The following is an 18,863-nucleotide window of genomic DNA, read 5'->3' as shown; positions in this document are numbered from 1 at the left end:
GCGACTCAGTCTTCAATAGCAGAGTCTTTCATGTACCTCACTCAAATAGAACCTCCTCTTGCACAGCTTGAGGCAATGGGGGTGAGCTGACTCACTCCGCAAGATCCCAAAGAGATCCCACATCTACATATGGCCTCCTTCTGCACCATAGAGATACTGTAAGGGCATGATCCAACTCCGGTCACATGATAACAGGAATAAGAATTATCCATCCCAGACACACTGAGGGAATATCCCGCTGCTCCATCCCAGACACATTGAACAAGAACAAAGAACAACACAACCCAGGAACAGGCCCTTCGGCCCTCCAAGTCTGTACCGGTCATGATATCACCCTTGGCCAAAACCCTCAGCACTTCCTTGTGCTGTATTCCTCTATACCCATCCTATCCATGTATTTGTCAAGATGCCTTTTGAATGCCGTTAATGTATCTGCTTCCACAGCCTCCCCTGGCAACGTGTTCCAGTCACTCACCACCCTCTGCGTAAAAACCTGCCTCGCACATCTCCTCTAAACTTTGCCCCACGGACCTATGCCCCCTGGTGACTGACCCCTCCACCCTGGGAAAGAGTGCCTGCCCATCCACTCTGTCCATGCCCCTCATAATCTTATAGACCTCTATCAGGTCGCCCCTCAACCTCCGTCTTTCTAATGAAAACAGTCCCGAGTCTATTCAGCCTCTCCACATAGCTAACACCCTCCAGACCCGGCAACATCCTGGTAAACCTCCTCTGCTCCCTCTCCAAAGCCTCCACATCCTTCTGGTAAAGTAAGAAGTCTTACAACACCAGGTTAAAGTTCAACAGGTTTATTTGGAATCACGAGCTTTCGGAGCGCAGCTCCTTCCTCAGGTGACTCACAGCGCCCGGGACCCGGATTCAATTCCGGCCTGGGGTGACTGTGTGGAGCCTGCACGCTCTCCCCGTGTCTGCGTGGGTTTCCTCCGGGTGCTCCGGTTTCCTCCCACAGTCCAAAGATGTGCAGGTTAGGAAGGTTGGCCATGATAAATTGTCCCTAGTGTCTAAAAAGTGGGGTCACTGAGTACACAGGGATAATGTACATATCAAACGGTTGGCATGATCCAGTGCCTGATGTGTATGCAGAGACCGTACCAATAGGGAGTCACGTTCGCCCAGCAGACTGAAGGGTTACATTTACTCTGAACGGTCGTCAGTGAACGGCATGGTTGAGAAATAGATTCCACAGAGAGCCAGACTGATCAGACCAGAGATGCAGAGAGGTATGACAGTGTTGCCGGGGGTATAGTGAACCAAACCACTGACACAGTGAGGATACCAATGTTTCCATCACAGAAGGAATACAGTGCTGAAGGAGGCCATTCAGCCCATCATGTCTGCACCGACTCTCCAAACGAGCATCGTGACTGAGTGCCTTTCCCCTGCCTTTCCCCCCAATGACCCAGCACATTGTTCCTGTCCACATTTCCAGGCCGTGCATTCCAGACCCCAAACACTCGCTGTGTGAAACAGCTTTTCCTCATGTCACATTTGCCCCTCTTGCAAATCTCTTCAAACCTGTGCCCCTTCGTTCTTGGCCTTTTACGAGGGGGAAGAGTTTCCCGCTGTCTGCTGTCTCGCCCCATCGTGGTTTTGAACATCTCCATCAAATCTCCTCTTAACCTTCCCAACCTCTGCAATCTATCCTCAAAACAGACATTTCTCATCCCTGCAGCCATTCTTGTGAACCTCGTCCCCACCCAGGCCCCTCTGTCCCTGCACCCCTTTATCAATTTGACCCCTTATTCTAAACAATCTCTCCACGTTCTTCCTGTCAAAATGCACCACCTCACACTTCACCACATTGAACTTCATCGGCCACCCAACCTGCCCACCCCGCCCCCACTCGGCCCGCCCCGCCTCCACTCCACCCCCCTGCCCCCACTCCACCCCCATGCCCCCACTCGGCCCGCCCCGCCTCCACTCCACCCGCCCTGCCCCCACTCCACCCCCCTGCCCCCACTCCACCCCCCTGCCCCCACTCCACCCCCCTGCCCCCGCTCCACCCCCCTGCCCCCACTCCACCCCCCTGCCCCCACTCCACCCCCCCTGCCCCCACTCCACCCCCCTGCCCCCACTCCACCCCCCCTGCCCCCACTCCACCCCCCTGCCCCCACCCCACCCCCCTGCCCCCACTCCACCCGCCTGCCCCCGCTCCACCCCCCTGCCCCCACCCCACCCCCCTGCCCCCACTCCACCCCCTGCCCCCACTCCACCCCCCCTGCCCCCACTCCACCCCCCCTGCCCCCACTCCACCCCCCTGCCCCCACTCCACCCCCCCTGCCCCCACTCCACCCCCCTGCTCCCACCCCCCTGCCCCCACCACACCCCCCTGCCCCCATGCCGCCCCCCTGCCCCCAATCCAACCCCCTGCCCCCACTCCACCCCCCTGCTCCCACCCCCCTGCCCCCACTCCACCCCCCCGCCCCCACTCCACCCCCCTGCTCCCACCCCCCTGCCCCCACTCCACCCCCCTGCCCCCACTCCACCCCCCTGCCCCCACTCCACCCCCTGCCCCCACTCCACCCCCCTGCTCCCACCCCCCTGCCCCCACTCCACCCCCCTGCCCCCACTACACCCCCCTGCCCCCACTACACCCCCCTGCCCCCACTCCACCCCCCTGCCCCCACCCCACCCCCCTGCCCCACTCCACCCCCTGCCCCCACTCCACCCCCTGCCCCCACTACACCCCCCTGCCCCCACTCCCCCCCCCTGCCCCCACCCCACCCCCCTGCCCCACTCCACCCCCTGCCCCCACTCCACCCCCCTGCCCCCACCCCACCCCCCTGCCCCCACTCCACCCCCTGCCCCCACTCCACCCCCTGCCCCCACGCCACCCCCCTGCCCCACTCCACCCCCTGCCCCCACTCCACCCCCTGCCCCCACCCCACCCCCTGCCCCCACTCCCCCCCCCTGCCCCCACCCCGCCCCCACGCCACCCCCCTGCCCCCACCCCATCCGCCTGCCCCCACCCCACCAACCTGCCCCCACCCCACCAACCTGCCCACTCCATCAATTTGTCTATCTGTCCTTTTGAAGTTCGACACTGTCCTCAGTCTCCAGTACTTCCAAGTTTTATGTCATCCACAAACATTGAAAATGTCTCCTGCACGCAAAGATCTCGATCATTAATATAGATCAGGAAAAGCTATGGTAACAATACCGACTCCTGGAGAGCTCCACTACAAACTTTCTTCCAGCCGGTTGACCATAACTCTCTGCTTCCTATTATTCAGCTAATTTTATATCCATGTTGCAGCTGCCATTTTAATCCATGAACTATAACCTCTCTCACAAGTCTGTTGTGTGGAACTATATCGAATGCCTTCTGAAAGTCCATGTATATCAGATCAACAGCATTACCCTCATCAACCCTTTCTGTTCCCTCATTTAAAAACTGCAGCAAAGGGCCGCACGGTGGCGCAGTGGTTAGCACTGCTGCCTCACGGCACCAAAGACCCGGGTTCGATACCAGCTCTGGGTCACTGTCCGTGTGGGGTTTGCACATTCTCCCCGTGTCTGTGTGGGTTTCACCCCCACAACCCAAAGATCTGCAGGGTAGGTGGATTGGATACGCTAAATTGCCCCTTAATTGGAACAAAATAGAATTGAGTACTCTAAATTTATAAGAAAAAACTCCAGTAAGTCAGTTAAACACTATTTCCCCTTGAGTAATCCATGTTGGCTTTCTCTAATCAACCCATATTTTTCCACGTGACTGCTAATTTATTTCCCAAAGAATTGTTTCCAGAAGCTTATTCACCACTGTTGTTAAACTGACTAGTCTGTAATTACTGGGGCTGATCCTTGCAACTATTTTTGAACCGGGGGTAACATTTGCAATTCCCCAGCCCTCTGCCACCTCCCCTGAGTCTGGGGGAGACGAGAAGATTATGGTCTGCGTCTCTGCAATTTCCACTCTCACTTCCTTCAATATCCCTGGATGCATCTCATCCGGTCCCGGTGCCTTGTCAACTTTCAGTACCGACAGTCTATTCAACAATTCCCCCGTAGCAATTTGAAACCCTTCCAGTGACAGTTTCCGTGACTGTCACAATGCCCTGGGTAGCACCTATCTCCTTGGTAAAGACGATGCAAAGTATTCATTCAATAACTCAGCCATACCCCCAGCCTCCATGTGTAAATCCCCTTTTTGGCCCCTCCCCCTCCTTTTACTATTTATTTGAAATGAAATGAAATGAAAATCGCTTATTGTCACGAGTAGGCTTCAATGAAGTTACTGTGAAAAGCCCCTAGTCGCCGCATTCCGGCACCTGTCCGGGGAGGCTGGTACGGGAATCGAACCGTGCTGCTGGCCTGCTTGGTCTGCTTTAAAAGCCAGCAATTTAGCCCGGTGAGCTAAACCAGCCCCTTTGCCAATAGAAGAATTGGGGATTCCCCTTTGTGTTGGCCGACAGTCTTTTCTCCAAATCCCGCTTCAACTCTGTAATGAACGTCTTCACCGCTCTGAACCTTCTCCATTCCTCTTGGTTCTCAACTGTCTTTTCTACCTGGCACCTGCCAAAAACACGTTTTCTTCCTTATCTTATTTTCTATCTCATTTTTCATCCAGGGAGCCTCGGATTTGTTTTCCCGTTTAAGGGTGATAGAAATTGACTATTCTAGTCATATATAAGAGGTTTAAATGAGAACTCATTCAGCGTAACTATAGCTGGAGACACATTAAAGGTTAATCCAGATCATACACTTTAGTTTTCTTTCATTAAAACTAGACTTTAACATTTGCAAACAGCTGGAGACTCCAGGGACAGTGACATCAACTAGCCACAGAGCTTCATTGTATTACAAACATTCAGCTGCTTTCCCAAGCCTGGACAGTCCCGTTTCCATAGTAACACACAGTCTAAAGTCACAATACCCTGAGGGCGATGCAAGTGTCGATAAATTGGAAAATTGGCAAGTGATAGTGTGAGAAATTCACACCGACTTATTTAAATGCATATCTCTCTCAAAATTGACAGACAGGCACTTTGGTCGAATTGAGTGAATTATAAATTAGGTAAAACCAATCAGAGATGAGAAGAAGGCGAGACTTTAAGATAATAATCTCCTTAAAAATCACTTGTTGGAATGGAAAAATCCATTCCGGAATCAATCTAACTTCCTTCTGAAACCTATGGCTTTGCTAAATCACCACTTTTCTTTTGTTTAAATCACTCAGTCATTTTATACTGTGTATCATAGAACATAGAACAGTACAGCACAGAACATTGCTGTGCCGAGCAATGATCACCCTACTTAAACCCACGTAACCCGTATACTCGTAGCCCAACAATCCCCCCATTAACCTTACACTACGGGCAATTTAGCATGGCCAATCCACCTAACCCGCACATCTTTGGACTGTGGGAGGAAACCGGAGCACCCGGAGGAAACCCACGCACACACAGGGAGGACGTGCAGACTCCACACAGACAGTGACCCAGCCGGGAATCGAACCTGGGACCCTGGAGCTGTGAAGCATTGATGCTAACCACCATGCTACCGTGAGGCCCCATGATTTGAAGAATTACCAGGATTTGTATTTTAAACTCAACCACTGTATTCGCTAAAGACAATCACTCTGACCTCAGTTTGTGTTGTAAACAAAGTTTACCAGTGGACACTAAAGCGGACAATAAAGTTAAACGAAACTCCCCTAAAAAGCACAGCCTCTGTTATTTGGGAACTAAGAATGGATCACACATATTCAGGGTTCCGAATAGACACCGAGATCCATCAAAGGGAATGGACCATGACTGTGTCGGGACCATTTCTATTTGAAGGTAGCCCATTGCTCATTTCCAGTTTTTCTCCCCAACTCCTGTTCCAGTGTAACCGGCCCAGCTCCGTTCCTGCCCCATTGAAATCGGCTCTCCCCTCTTCATTATTTCTACTCTGAATTGCCTATTTATCTTTCTTATTATCATCCGAAACCTTACAATACAATGATCACTGTCTCCTAAATGCCCCCCCCCCCCCTCCCCCAACACCGGATCTATTGACCCGCCTCATTCCAAGAATTAGGGCCAACAGGGCATCCTTTAGTGTTGGACTGGACACAAACTGTTGGAGAAAATGGTCCTGAGCACAATCTAGGAGCTTTTACCCCTCTCTGCCCTTTACACGACCATTATCCCAGTCTACATCCAGGTAATTAAGTTCTCCATTATAACAACTCTCTAATGTTTGCATTGCTCTGTAATTTCCCTGCAGATTTGTTCCTCCCCATCCAACCCACTAGTTGGTGGTAGTTAGACTACACCCAGCAATGTCATTGCAGCCTTTTTATTCCTTAGCTCCAAATCGATCCTGTCCTGGAACCCTCTGCGACATCCTTTTCTCCAGCACTGCAATGCTCTCCTTCCCCAATCCCGCCACCCCTCCTTCACCAATCCCGCCATCCCTCCTTCCCCAATCCCGCCACCCCTCCTCCCCCAATCCAGCCACCCCTCCTCCACCAATCCCGCCACCCCTCCTCCACCAATCCCGCCACCCCTCCTTCACCAATCCCGCCATCCCTCCTTCACCAATCCCGCCATCCCTCCTTCCCCAGTCCCGCCACCCCTCCTTCACCAATCCCGCCACCCCTCCTTCCCCAATCCCGCCACGCCTCCTTCCCCAATCCCGCCACCCCTCCGTCCCCAATCCCGCTACCCCTCCTCCACCAATCCCGCCACCCCTCCTCCACCAATCCCGCCACCCCTCCTTCACCAATCCCGCCATCCCTCCTTCACCAATCCCGCCATCCCTCCTTCCCCAGTCCCACCACCCCTCCTTCACCAATCCCGCCACCCCTCCTTCCCCAATCCCACCACCCCTCCTTCCCCAATCCCGCCACCCCTCCGTCCCCAATCCCGCTACCCCTCCTCCACCAATCCCGCCACCCCTCCTCCACCAATCCCGCCACCCCTCCTCCACCAATCCCGCCACCCCTCCTTCCCCAATCCCGCCACCCCTCCTTCCCCAATCCCGCCACCCCTCCTTCCCCAATCCCGCCACCCCTCCTCCACCAATCCCGCCACCCCTCCTCCTTTCCCATCTTTCTTCAGCACCTTGTACCCAGGAGTGTTTCACACTTCCTTGAGCGGGGTCTCTGTTATCACCACAGCATCATGGATTCTCCGAGCCTGTGAGCCGCAATCGTGCCCGACGACCAGAGAACCGGCACCAATCGTGAGCGTGCAGTCGACGCGGCACTGGACGGGGGCTGTTGAAAGAGGCCCCCACCACAATTATCCACGGACAACCAGCCAAGTTCCCGCCGGCGTGGTTCACGTATGATTCCACCCGGCGGGAGCCAGGAGTCACGGCTGCGGTGACCGTCCTGATTGGGGGGGGGGGGGGGCAGGTAATCAGATAACCAAATAACCAGATAACAAAATAACCAGATAACCAACCTCTTCTCATGCAATAGGCATGACCACCTCCAAGAGAGATACCAGAGATACAGTGAAACATGCCAGTGTTACCAGTGATACAGTGAGACGTGCCAGTGTTACCAGAGATACAGTGAGACATGCCAGTGTTACCAGAGATGCAGTGAGATGTGCCAGTGTTAGCAGAGATACAGTGAGATGTGCCAGTGTTACCAGAGATACAGTGAAACATGCCAGTGTTACCAGAGATACAGTGAGATGTGCCAGTGTTACCAGAGATACAGTGAGATGTGCCAGTGTTACCAGAGATACAGTGAAACATGCCAGTGTTACCAGAGATACAATGAGATGTGCCAGTGTTACCAGAGATACAGTGAAACATGCCAGTGTTACCAGAGATACAGTGAGACGTGCCAGTGTTACCAGAGATACAGTGAGACGTGCCAGTGTTACCAGAGATACAGTGAGACGTGCCAGTGTTACCAGAGATACAGTGAGATGTGCCAGTGTTAGCAGAGATACAGTGAAACATGCCAGTGTTACCAGAGATACAGTGAGATGTGCCAGTGTTACCAGAGATACAGTGAAATATGCCAGTGTTACCAGAGATACAGTGAGATGTGCCAGTGTTACCAGAGATACAGTGAGACGTGCCAGTGTTAGCAGAGATACAGTGAAACATGCCAGTGTTACCAGAGATACAGTGAGATGTGCCAGTGTTACCAGAGATACAGTGAAACATGCCAGTGTTACCAGAGATACAGTGAGATGTGCCAGTGTTACCAGAGATACAGTGAGACGTGCCAGTGTTAGCAGAGATACAGTGAAACATGCCAGTGTTACCAGTGATACAGTGAAACATGCCAGTGTTACCAGAGATACAGTGAAACATGCCAGTGTTAGCAGAGATACAGTGAAACATGCCAGTGTTACCAGAGATACAGTGAGATGTGCCAGTGTTACCAGTGATACAGTGAGACATGCCAGTGTTACCAGAGATACAGTGAAACATGCCAGTGTTACCAGAGATACAGTGAGACGTGCCAGTGTTACCAGAGATGCAGTGAAACATGCCAGTGTTACCAGAGATACAGTGAAACATGCCAGTGTTACCAGAGATACAGTGAGACGTGCCAGTGTTAGCAGAGATACAGTGAGACATGCCAGTGTTACCAGAGATACAGTGAGATGTGCCAGTGTTAGCAGAGATACAGTGAGACGTGCCAGTGTTACCAGAGATACAGTGAAACATGCCAGTGTTACCAGAGGTACAGTGAGATGTGCCAGTGTTAGCAGAGATACAATGAGACGTGCCAGTGTTACCAGTGATACAGTGAAACATGCCAGTGTTAGCAGAGATACAGTGAGACGTGCCAGTGTTAGCAGAGATACAGTGAGACGTGCCAGTGTTAGCAGAGATACAGTGAGACGTGCCAGTGTTAGCAGAGATACAGTGAGACGTGCCAGTGTTAGCAGAGATACAGTGAGACGTGCCAGTGTTACCTGGCCAGTGTTGCCTGTCCATTCTGTAGTTGCAGCAAAAGAAAAAAAGGTTCAGTATTCTCCAAAAATGTCAGTCTTATTGAAAAAAGCAGCTGAATCATCGATCAAGCAGGAACTACATCAGCAAAACAATCAATGCATTAATTTAATTCTCCCAATCCCTAACAGGGCAGTGAGACCTCCGACTGAACATTTCAAACTTAACAGATCCCAAAGATTCACTTGATGCACAGGGAAAATTACTGAAATTGGATCCCAGAGTGGGAATCCTAATGTTTCAATCCCAGAGTGAAAACATGCAATCATCCAGCCAGTTTTACAGGAATGCCAGATGCTGAGTTTACCTTCAGAAACGTTTGCTTGTCTTCAGTGTTGAACAGTCTCTGGGTGGTTTCTAGCAGTTCTTTATACAGATCAATTCTCTGCCCACAGCTCATCAGCTCCCCATACAACTTCTCCAGTTTCAATTTCTTCTCCTCCTCCAGCTCCTGGCTCCTGTCTTCATAACCTTGCACCAGAAACTGCATCAAGTCATCATACTGCACTTCCAGGTAATGTTCCTGTTTACCAATGTTTTCCTGTTGGTGTTAAAAACAGTGTTTGAGTTTCTGTCTAGTATTTAGACACAGATTGATAGCTCTAAACTTCACCCATGTCAGAGACATCTCTGTAGTGCCAGCAACTCAGACCTGGTTATGGTTCAATCAGGGAGTCCGAGTTGCTATGGCAACATACACTTTTACATGCCAGTTATAGCCGGAAGCTGTGAATAGTGATCGAACATAGAACATTACAGCGCAGTACGGGCCCTTCAGCCCTCGATGTTACGCCGACCCCCAATTCCATCCTATCGTTGACCAAGACTCTCTCCTGTTTTATCGCCTGCCATTGGCCTTTTCACAAGTTGATACTCAAACCTGTTTGGCCACATTAATAACGCACCTTCCTTGACCATCGTGTCCGGGACTTAAACCCACAGCTTCTGGCTGGGAGGGAGGGACATTACCCCCTGACCCACAGGACCTCCAACTCAGACCTCAAGAGGGGGGAAGAAACCAGGATTCACACTTCCTGATCACAGTTATAAATATCTAGTCCATGCTTCGTGACGATATTTTAGAAGTCATTTTCCTTTCCGTGCAGATTAAAGTTGAACAGTAGAACATAGAAACAAATGAATTGGGAGCAGGCGGGAGGCCACTCGGCCGCTCCAGTCTACTCCATCATTCAATAATATCACGGCTGATCAGATTGTGACCTCAACACCACATTCCTGCTGACCCGCGGTAACCTTTCACCCCCTTGTTGATCATGAATCTATTGAGCTCAGCCTTAAAAATATTAACTCTGTCTCCCCGACCTTCTGAGGAAGAGAGTTCCAGAGACACCCAACCCTCTGAAAGAGAACATTTCCCCTCATTTCCCTCAGAAAGGAGTGACCCTTTATTTTTAAACAGTGATGCCCTAGTTCGAGATTCTCCCACCAGAGGAAACATCCTCTCCACATCCATCCTGTTAATACCCCTCAGGATCTTAATGGTTTTGATCAAGTCGCCTCTCACTCTGCTAAACTCCAGTGGATACAAACCCAACCTTCCCTCATAAGACAACCCACCCATTCCTGGTATTAGTTGAGTAAACCTTCTCTGAACTGTTTCTAACACATTTACATCTTTGCTTAAATAAGGCGACCCATACTGTACACAATACTCAAGCGTGGTCTCCCCAATGCCCCTGTACAACTGAAGCAAAACCTCTCCCTACTTTTATATTCAATTCCCCTCACAGTAAACAAGAACATTCCTAATTACTTACTCTACCTGAATACGAGTCCTTTGTGATTCATGCACTGGAACACCCAGATCCCTCTGCATCCCAGAGTTCTGCAACCTCTCACCTTTTGATAATAAGTTTCCTTTTATTGTTCCTGCAAAACTGGGCAATTTCATATTTTCCCACATTATGCCCCATTTGCCAGATCTTTACCCACTCACTATCTCTATCCCTTTGTAGCCTCCTTCCATCCTCTTCACAATTTACATTCCTATCTATCTTTGCATCATCAACAAATTTCACAACCACACCTTCAGTCCCTTCATCAAAGTAATTGAAATAAATTGTAAAGAGTTGAGGTCCCAGCACTGCTCCCTGTAACACATCACGCCTCACATCCTGCCAACCAGAAAAATACCCATTTATGCCTACTCTCGGTTTCCTGCCAGCTAGCCAATTTTCAATTCATGCCAATATATTACCCCATAATTCATGAGCTTTTATTTTCTGCAATAACCTTCGATGTGGCACTTTATCTAATGCATTCCGTAAATCTAACCCTGCTATAACATCTTTAATAATAGCGTTTACCATTTTCCCCATCACAGATGTTAAGATTGTAGTTTCCTGCTTTCTGTCTCCCTCCCTTTTTGAAGAAGTTACATTAGGTATTTTCCAAGCACCTTCCTGAATCTAGTGAATTTTGTCAAATTTAAGCTACAGCATCACCTATCTCACTTGTCGCTCCCTTTAAAACCCTAGAATGGGGTCCATCAGACTTGTCCACCTTCAGCTCCAACAATTTCCTTAGTATTACCTCCCAGGTGATTGTAATTTTCCTGAGTTCCTTCCATTTCCTGATTTACAGCTTTTTCTCTATCCTCTACAGTGCAGACCGATGCAAAATACCTCTTCAATTCATCTGCCATCTTATTTTCCCTGATTACTTACCCAGACTCACTTTCTATAGGATTAATGCTCACCTTATTACCTCTTTTCTTATTTAACTATCTATAGAAAGTCTTACTATCTGTTTTTCTATTTCTAGGTAGCTTCATAGAACATAGACCATTACAGCGCAGTACAGGCCCTTCGGCCCTCGATGTTGCGCCGACCTGTGAAATTAAATAAAATAAAATTGAATGAAAATGAAAATCGCTTATTGTCACGAGTAGGCTTCAATTAAGTTACTGTGAAAAGCCCCTAGTCGCCACATTCCGGCGCCTGTTCGGTGGACCCCTCTAAAGCCCATCTACACTATTCCCTTAGCTTCCTCTTGTATTGTCCTTTTTCCTTCCTAATCTTTTCGTCATTCTTTGTTGTTTTTTACACTCTATCCAGTTGGGGGAGATGCATATAAAGCAGCTTGAAGACAATTTCACTTTAAATGTTCGGGCAATGTTGACCTAAGGGGTTAACAGTGAGAAAGATAAAACATACATTAAAAACCTAGAAACATAGAAAATGAAAGCAAGAGGAGGCCATTTGGCCCTTCGAGTCTGCTCCGCCATTCATTATGATCATGGCTGATCATCAAGTTCAATACCCTGACCCCGCCTTCCCCCCCTATCCCTTTAGCCCCAAGAGCTGAATCTAATTCCTTTGCGAAATTACACACTTTGGCCTCAACTACTTTCTGTGGGAGTGAATTTCACAGATTCACCGCTCTCTCTGGGTGAAGACATTTCTCCTCACCTCAGTCCTAAAAGGCTTAACCCTTATCCTCAAACTATAACCCCTAGTTCTGGACTCCCCCACAGCTGGTGGATTTACTTGGCTGGAGAATTGTGGTGAGTTGCCTCTACTGCTTGCAAAGAAATGCAGTCCAGAAAGTTGATTTGTTTTTGGTACTGGAGCAACAATTAGCTGAAAAGTATCCTGTGAACCCTGGAAGGCTGCACGGTTATGGCCATGTGCGGAGCGCACAACATTTCCAGGGTTTCAGTTTATCTTCAGTTTGTTGGGGGAGTGAGTGTTCTGTAGCAGGGACAAGGCAGCAAAGGTGTTAGCTTGCTCTGTGTAGTTAGGGCTCAGGAGAAGGCCTATAGAGCTGAGAAGATGACCGAAAGTCATTGGCTCGGTTCTGGAAAGGATTAGGGCTCAGAAGAAACCCTGGGACCAGGTGCAGCTGGGTACGATTGGAGCTTGTTGAAAGCCAGTCCAGTGGAGCTCGTCAGCTGTTGCAGCAGTAGGGGGGGAGGGGGGAGGGGGAGGGGGGAGGGGGGAGGGGGAGGGGGGAGGGCAGAACCAGGAAATACAGAGAAATGGAGACTTGGAGATGGGATTGAAACCCTGGGAGGTGTGTAATCATTGAGACAGACTGAGTGTGGAGCAACTTTGAGGGAATTCAGTGGCCTGACCTTTGAAAGTGAAAACGTTTGGAGTCCCTTGTGAAAGAATTTCAATGAGATTGGTTGACTCATGGTGTTCATTGATGTGTAGGTGGGTTGCTGAGAAATCCATGGGCTCTATCACGGTTGCGTTTTCCATTTACTTTGCAGTGTGGTGTGATCACCCACTATGTCCCTCTTAATTTACATATATCTCACACTCCAACATTCAAGATTAATATTAGATGGGTGCTGTAAATCACTTTATCTTTCTGATATTTTATAGTAAAGTTTATTGTTGTTTGTTCAGAACCTGTAGAATCTTGTGGCTTCATTCACTGAACAATGTCTGAATCTCGAACCTTATCTACTTTGAACAAAATGTTATTGGTCCCCATGGGGAAGCCATGGTGGTGAGGGATTGTCACTGGGCTAGTAACCCAGAGACCAGGGGTAACGCTCTGGGGTCCCGGGTTTGATTCCCACCATGACACATCAATCCAATTTGATTCCAATAAAATCTGGGATTAAAAGTCTGATGATGACAATTAAATCTGCCACCCTTACCTGGTCTAGGAATGAAATGGTCTAGCATGCCAACCAGCACAATAACTGCTGTCCGTATGGTCAAATAGACATGTGGGTTTGATATCAAAGTCCACAGATGTGCAGGATAGGTGGATTGGCCATGATAAATTGCCCTTAGTATCCAAAAAGGTTAGGTGGGGTTACTGGGTTATGGGGATAGGGTGGCTGTGTGGGCTTGGGTAGGGGGCTCTTGCCAGGGGCCGGTGCGGACTCAATGGGCCGAGTGGCCTCCTTCTGCACTGAGGATTCTATGATTCTATGACAGCCAGTGCTCATGAGAGTCCAGATAGGAGCATCAAACATGCCCTTAGACTAACACTGACAGCTTTTGGAGAGCCCATTCTGCTGTTTAATTACAACATTGCTGAACTGTATCTTAACTCCATTTCAGACTGAATACTGGAAATGAGCACAGTAAGAAGTCTTACAACACCAGGTTAAAGTCCAACAGGTTTGTTTCAAACACGAGCTTTCGGAGCGCAGCTCCTTCCTCAGGTGAATGGAGAGGTATGTTCCAGAAACATTTATATAGACAAAGTCAAAGATGCCAGACAATGCTTGGACAATTACGAGCATTTGCGGGTAATCAAATCATTACAGATCCAGGGAGAGGGATAATCCCAGGTTAAAGAGGTGTGACTTGTCTCAAGCCAGGACAGTTGGTAGGATTTTGCAAGTCCAGGCCTGATGGTGGGGGGTGGATGTAATGCGACATGAATCCAAGATCCCGGTTGAGGCCACACTCATGCGTGCGGAACTTAGCTATAAGTTTTTGCTCGGCAATTCTGCGTTGTCGCGTGTCCTGAAGACCGGCTTGAGATTATTCACACCTCTTTAACCTGTGATTATCCCTCTCCCTGGATCTGTAATGATTTGATTACCTGCAAATGCTCGCATTCCAAGCATTGTCCAGCATCTCTGACTTTGTCTATATAAATGTTTCTGGAACATACCCCTCCATTCACCTGAGGAAGGAGCTGCGCTCCGAAAGCTAGTGTTTGAAACAAACCTGTTGGACTTTAACCTGGTGTTGTAAGACTTCTTACTGTGCTCACCCCAGTCCAACGCCGTCATCTCCACATCACTGGAAATGAGAGAAGAGACTGAGATAGAATTTGATGTCTAAAATTCTGGGTGAATGGTTATCGAGCTGAAACATTAACTGGGTTTCTCTCTCCACAGATGCTGTCAGGCCCGCAGTGTAGTCACTGCTGCAATGTCGGGAAAGTAAGAGGTAATCTGTGCACAGCAGGATCCCATTAACAACAATGACAAAATGACCAGTTGGGGCAGCAGGGTAGCATGGTGGTTAGCATAAATGCTTCACAGCTCCAGGGTCCCAGGTTCGATTCCCGGCTGGGTCACTGTCTGTGCGGAGTCTGCACATCCTCCCCGTGTGTGCGTGGGTTTCCTCCGGGTGCTCCGGTTTCCTCCCACAGTCCAAAGATGTGCGGGTTAGGTGGATTGGCCATGCTAAATTGCCCGTAGTGTCCTAATAAAAGTAAGGTTAAGGGGGGGGTTGTGGGGTTACGGGTATAGGGTGGATACGTGGGTTTGAGTAGGGTGATCATGGCTCGGCACAACATTGAGGGCTGAAGGGCCTGTTCTGTGCTGTACTGTTCTATTCTATTCTATACTCTTTTTTTTTGAGTGATCGTGATTAAGGGATAAATCTAGATCATGACTCTGGGTCGTCTCAAGTAGTCCCATGGGATTGCTTACCTCCATCTGAGAGAGCAGATTGGAATGCATCAGAAAGGAGGGCCCTCACTGCCAGCTGAAAGTATAAGAAGGCGGTTTAACACCTCCCCTCACTACACAATTCTCCAAGATGAAGCAAGACATGATGTTTCATCACCAACTGGACACTGGGAGATGTTTAATGTGAAACTCTTACTTCGACAGTGACAAAGATTTCTTCCAGATGATTAACAAATGTCTCCATCTGAATCAGTTGTTCCTCCAGCTTGTTCACATTGTTCTGGCATTCAACCTGAAAAATCAGATATAAACTGAAGTGAGTCTGGTAGAGAACCTGTCATTAATAAAATTGTACAGCATCGAGGAGGCCATTCAGCCCTTTGAGTCTGTGCTGTGACACTATTAAAAAGAAATCTTCCTCCACTCTTTCCCATGAGCCAGCATTTCTTTTCTCTTTCAACTATTTATCCATTTCCTCCTTGAAGGTTATTACTAAATCACCAGGAAACAAGCAATACCTTCAAATCCACCCACTTATTGGATGAAGAAAATGTTCTTGTGCTGCATTTTTTTGCCAGTTACCTTAAATCCTCTGCTTATCAACTTGTCAACAATGGGAAACGGTTCCTCTTTATTTACTCAATCTAAACCCTGCGCGATGTTAAACAACTCAGAAATTCCCATATCTTAACCTCTGCTCTCTGGAGATCATTCCCAGTTCCTCCAGTCTCTCCACGTTACTGTTTTCCCATATCTCTGGAACCATTTGAATAAATATTTGGTGACCATTCCAAAGCTTTCACATCCTTCTGAAGAGTATGATGCTCAGAATTGGAAGCAGAAAATTGGCTCCGTATCGATCCGGAGTGGAGAGGAAATTATTTTGTTTTCATTGTTCAGTTACAATTGGATACATGGGTCAGAGGCATTCTGGGAGTTACCCCCATTGAACAGCAACTGAACTGGACCCCCACTGAATCCTCTACTATCAATATCCTGGGGTTAACATTGATCAGAAATTGAACTGGACCCATCCATATTAATACTGTGGCTACCAGATCAGGTCAGAGACTAGGAATCCCACAATGAGTAACTCACCTCATGACCCCCCTCCCCTCCCCCACCCCCACCCCTGCCCCCACCCCCATAGCCTGTCCACTGTCTACAAGGCACAAGTCAGGAGTGTAATGGAATACTCCCCACTTGCCTGGATGAGTGCAGCTCCAACAACATTCAAGAAGCTCAACACCATCCAGGACAAAGCAGCCCAGTTACTTGGCCTGGGGGAGGGGGGGGGGGGCGTAGCCTGGGGGGGAGGGGAGGTGGGGTGCTGGCCTGTGGGCAGAGGGGGGGAGTGGCCTGTGGGCAGGGGTGGAGTGGCCTGTGGGAAGGGGGGGGTGGCCTGGGGTGGGTGGGGAGGGGGGGCGTGGCCTGGGGGGGAGGGGAGGGGGCATGGCCTGTGGGCGGGGGGGAGTGGCCTGGGGGGGGGGGGGGGGGGTGCTGGCCTGTGGGCAGGGGGGGTGGCCTGGGGGGAGGTGAGGGGGGTGCTGGCCTGTGGGCAGGGGGGGAGTGGCCTGGGGGGAGGGGGGAGTGGCCTGGGGGGAGGGGGAGAGTGGCCTGGGGGGAGGGGGGAGTGGCCTGGGGGGAGGGGAGAGTGGCCTGGGGGGAGGGGGGAGAGTGACCTGGGGGGGAGGGGGGTGCTGGCCTGTGGGTGGGGGGGAGTGGCCTGGGGGGGAGGGGAGGGGGGTGCTGGCCTGTGGGCAGGGGGGGAGTGGCCTGGGGGGCAGGGGGGAGGGGAGGGGGGGCGTGGCCTGGGGGGAGGGAAGGGGGGATGCTGGCCTGTGGGGGGAGGGGGGGTGTGGCCTGGGGGATGGAGGGCGTAGCCTGGGGGAGGGGGCGTGGCCTGGGGAGGGGGGCATGGCCTGGGGGGAGGGGAGGGGGGTGGCCTGGGGGGAGGGGAGGGGGATGCTGGCCTGTGGGTGGAGGGGGAGTGGCCTGGGGGAGGGGGGGGCATGGCCTGGGGGGCAGGGGGGAGGGGCCTGTGGGCAGGGGGGAGGGGCCTGTGGGCAGGGGGAGGGGGCGTGGCCTGGGGGGCAGGGGGGAGGGGCCTGGGGGGACACTCCAAGGACCATGGTGCTACGTTCCCAGTGGGCTGTGGCAATGTGATCTGTGCCCAGCCATCGCTGCCTCGCGCCCAACCTCCTAGTCACGCCAGACTACTCCCCCCTGCCCTGGCAGAAGCCCCCGGCTAGCGGCAACTGTCAGTACACCATAGCGATGTTGGACACTGTTTGTACCCCCTCCCACACCCTCAGCATCCACGTCGCTGTGACCTGGTTTGTAATATCACAAGTGAACCTCGCCATTGGCAATTCCTCCTGCTGGAGGCGGAGCATCACGGGGGGCCCGGACATTGCCGGGTCAGGACGTTAATGACAGGCCAACGGCTGTTACTGTAACCATTTCCTTGCCCACGCCAGCATGCCGCTGTCGAGGCACCGGAACATGACATTACGTTCGGTCCGCAGTGCCGGACACGATTTTTGGCTGGTGCCGAATTCTCCGCCCAATCATGTTTCCCGATTCCGGCGTCAACCGTCAGAGAATCCCGCCCACTGACCAATTGAAGATCATATTTCAGTTTTTGTCTCCATACCTTAGCAGCCTGTGCAGCCAATGAGAGCGCCGCCACTCGATGGTGCTTGTGGGATCCAAACAGCTTTTCAAAAGCAGGAATTGGGATCTGGCATGACTGGCAATAAACATCAGGAATTGTGTCCTGGGAAATCTCCTGGCTGTCCATCTCAGACTCAGTTTGTGTGGAAGGTTCCTTGCTCAGTGCAGTTGGCTGATGTGCAGTCTGACCTGACTCCGACTCCTGCTCCATTCTGTCTGAGGTGGGACTGAATAGCCGGTCGCTGGATTGACTGGTGCTCTCTGAACCATCCACAATCTGCTGGAAGGGATCAAATTGCTTTCCCGGGAGGAAATTGGAAAAATCCATCAAATTCCCACCAGTTGCAAACTCTCCCTTTGGGAATTGCAAATCGGTGTGGTAATGTGCAGTGATGGGTAAACTCTCGGGATGAATGTGAACAGCAGGATCCCACGCTCCAGGCGTTTGAACCTGGCTTTCTGCTGATTTCTCGGTGAAGGTCTGCAGCCCTTGCCTGGGTTCATACAGATCACTGTGATAGAACTGGAATCCAGCACCTTCCAGCTGACCCACATCACTCAGCTGTCCCTCTCTCTGAGACACCGAAATCCCTTCACTGGGGGCTTTCTCGGGGGCTTGAGGGTCTTCAGGATCCAGCTCCTCTGGGATCACTGGATCGACCGGAAGAAGCTGCTCCTCCATCATCAACTTCACTCCAACCTGCCAAAACCCAACAGAGAAAAACAGGTGAAGACGGCGTCCCATTGGCCATTTGAAACACATCGAGCAACTTCAGCTCTGATTATTCCAAACATATAATATTGTAACTAAAGGTATTCCTCTGTGGATCAATAGAGGAATGTGAATGAGTTAGTGTGAGAGCGAGTGTGAGAGCGAGTGTCAGTTTGTGTGTGA

General features: G+C 50.8%; 1 protein-coding gene across 1 annotated transcript in view; it reads right to left on the bottom strand.

The window, feature by feature from the left end:
• The window catches only part of LOC119974812 (fibronectin type III and SPRY domain-containing protein 2), a 37,337-nt gene extending 18,676 nt beyond the window's left edge, over positions 1-18,661 (bottom strand). Inside the window, exons 1-4 of the mRNA XM_038814081.1 lie at positions 17,949-18,661; positions 15,489-15,584; positions 9,245-9,478; positions 8,901-8,923 (exon numbers count right to left, since the gene is read on the bottom strand). Of these exons, the coding sequence (XP_038670009.1) occupies positions 8,901-8,923; positions 9,245-9,478; positions 15,489-15,584; positions 17,949-18,653 (1,058 nt within the window). The 5' untranslated portion in view covers positions 18,654-18,661. The remainder of the gene's footprint in view (positions 1-8,900; positions 8,924-9,244; positions 9,479-15,488; positions 15,585-17,948) is intronic.
• Positions 18,662-18,863: the final 202 nt, after the last annotated feature.

This window comes from Scyliorhinus canicula, chromosome 12 (assembly GCF_902713615.1).
Source record: "Scyliorhinus canicula chromosome 12, sScyCan1.1, whole genome shotgun sequence".
NCBI classification, from domain to species: domain Eukaryota; kingdom Metazoa; phylum Chordata; class Chondrichthyes; order Carcharhiniformes; family Scyliorhinidae; genus Scyliorhinus; species Scyliorhinus canicula.
This window is presented reverse-complemented; position numbering and strand designations above follow the sequence as displayed.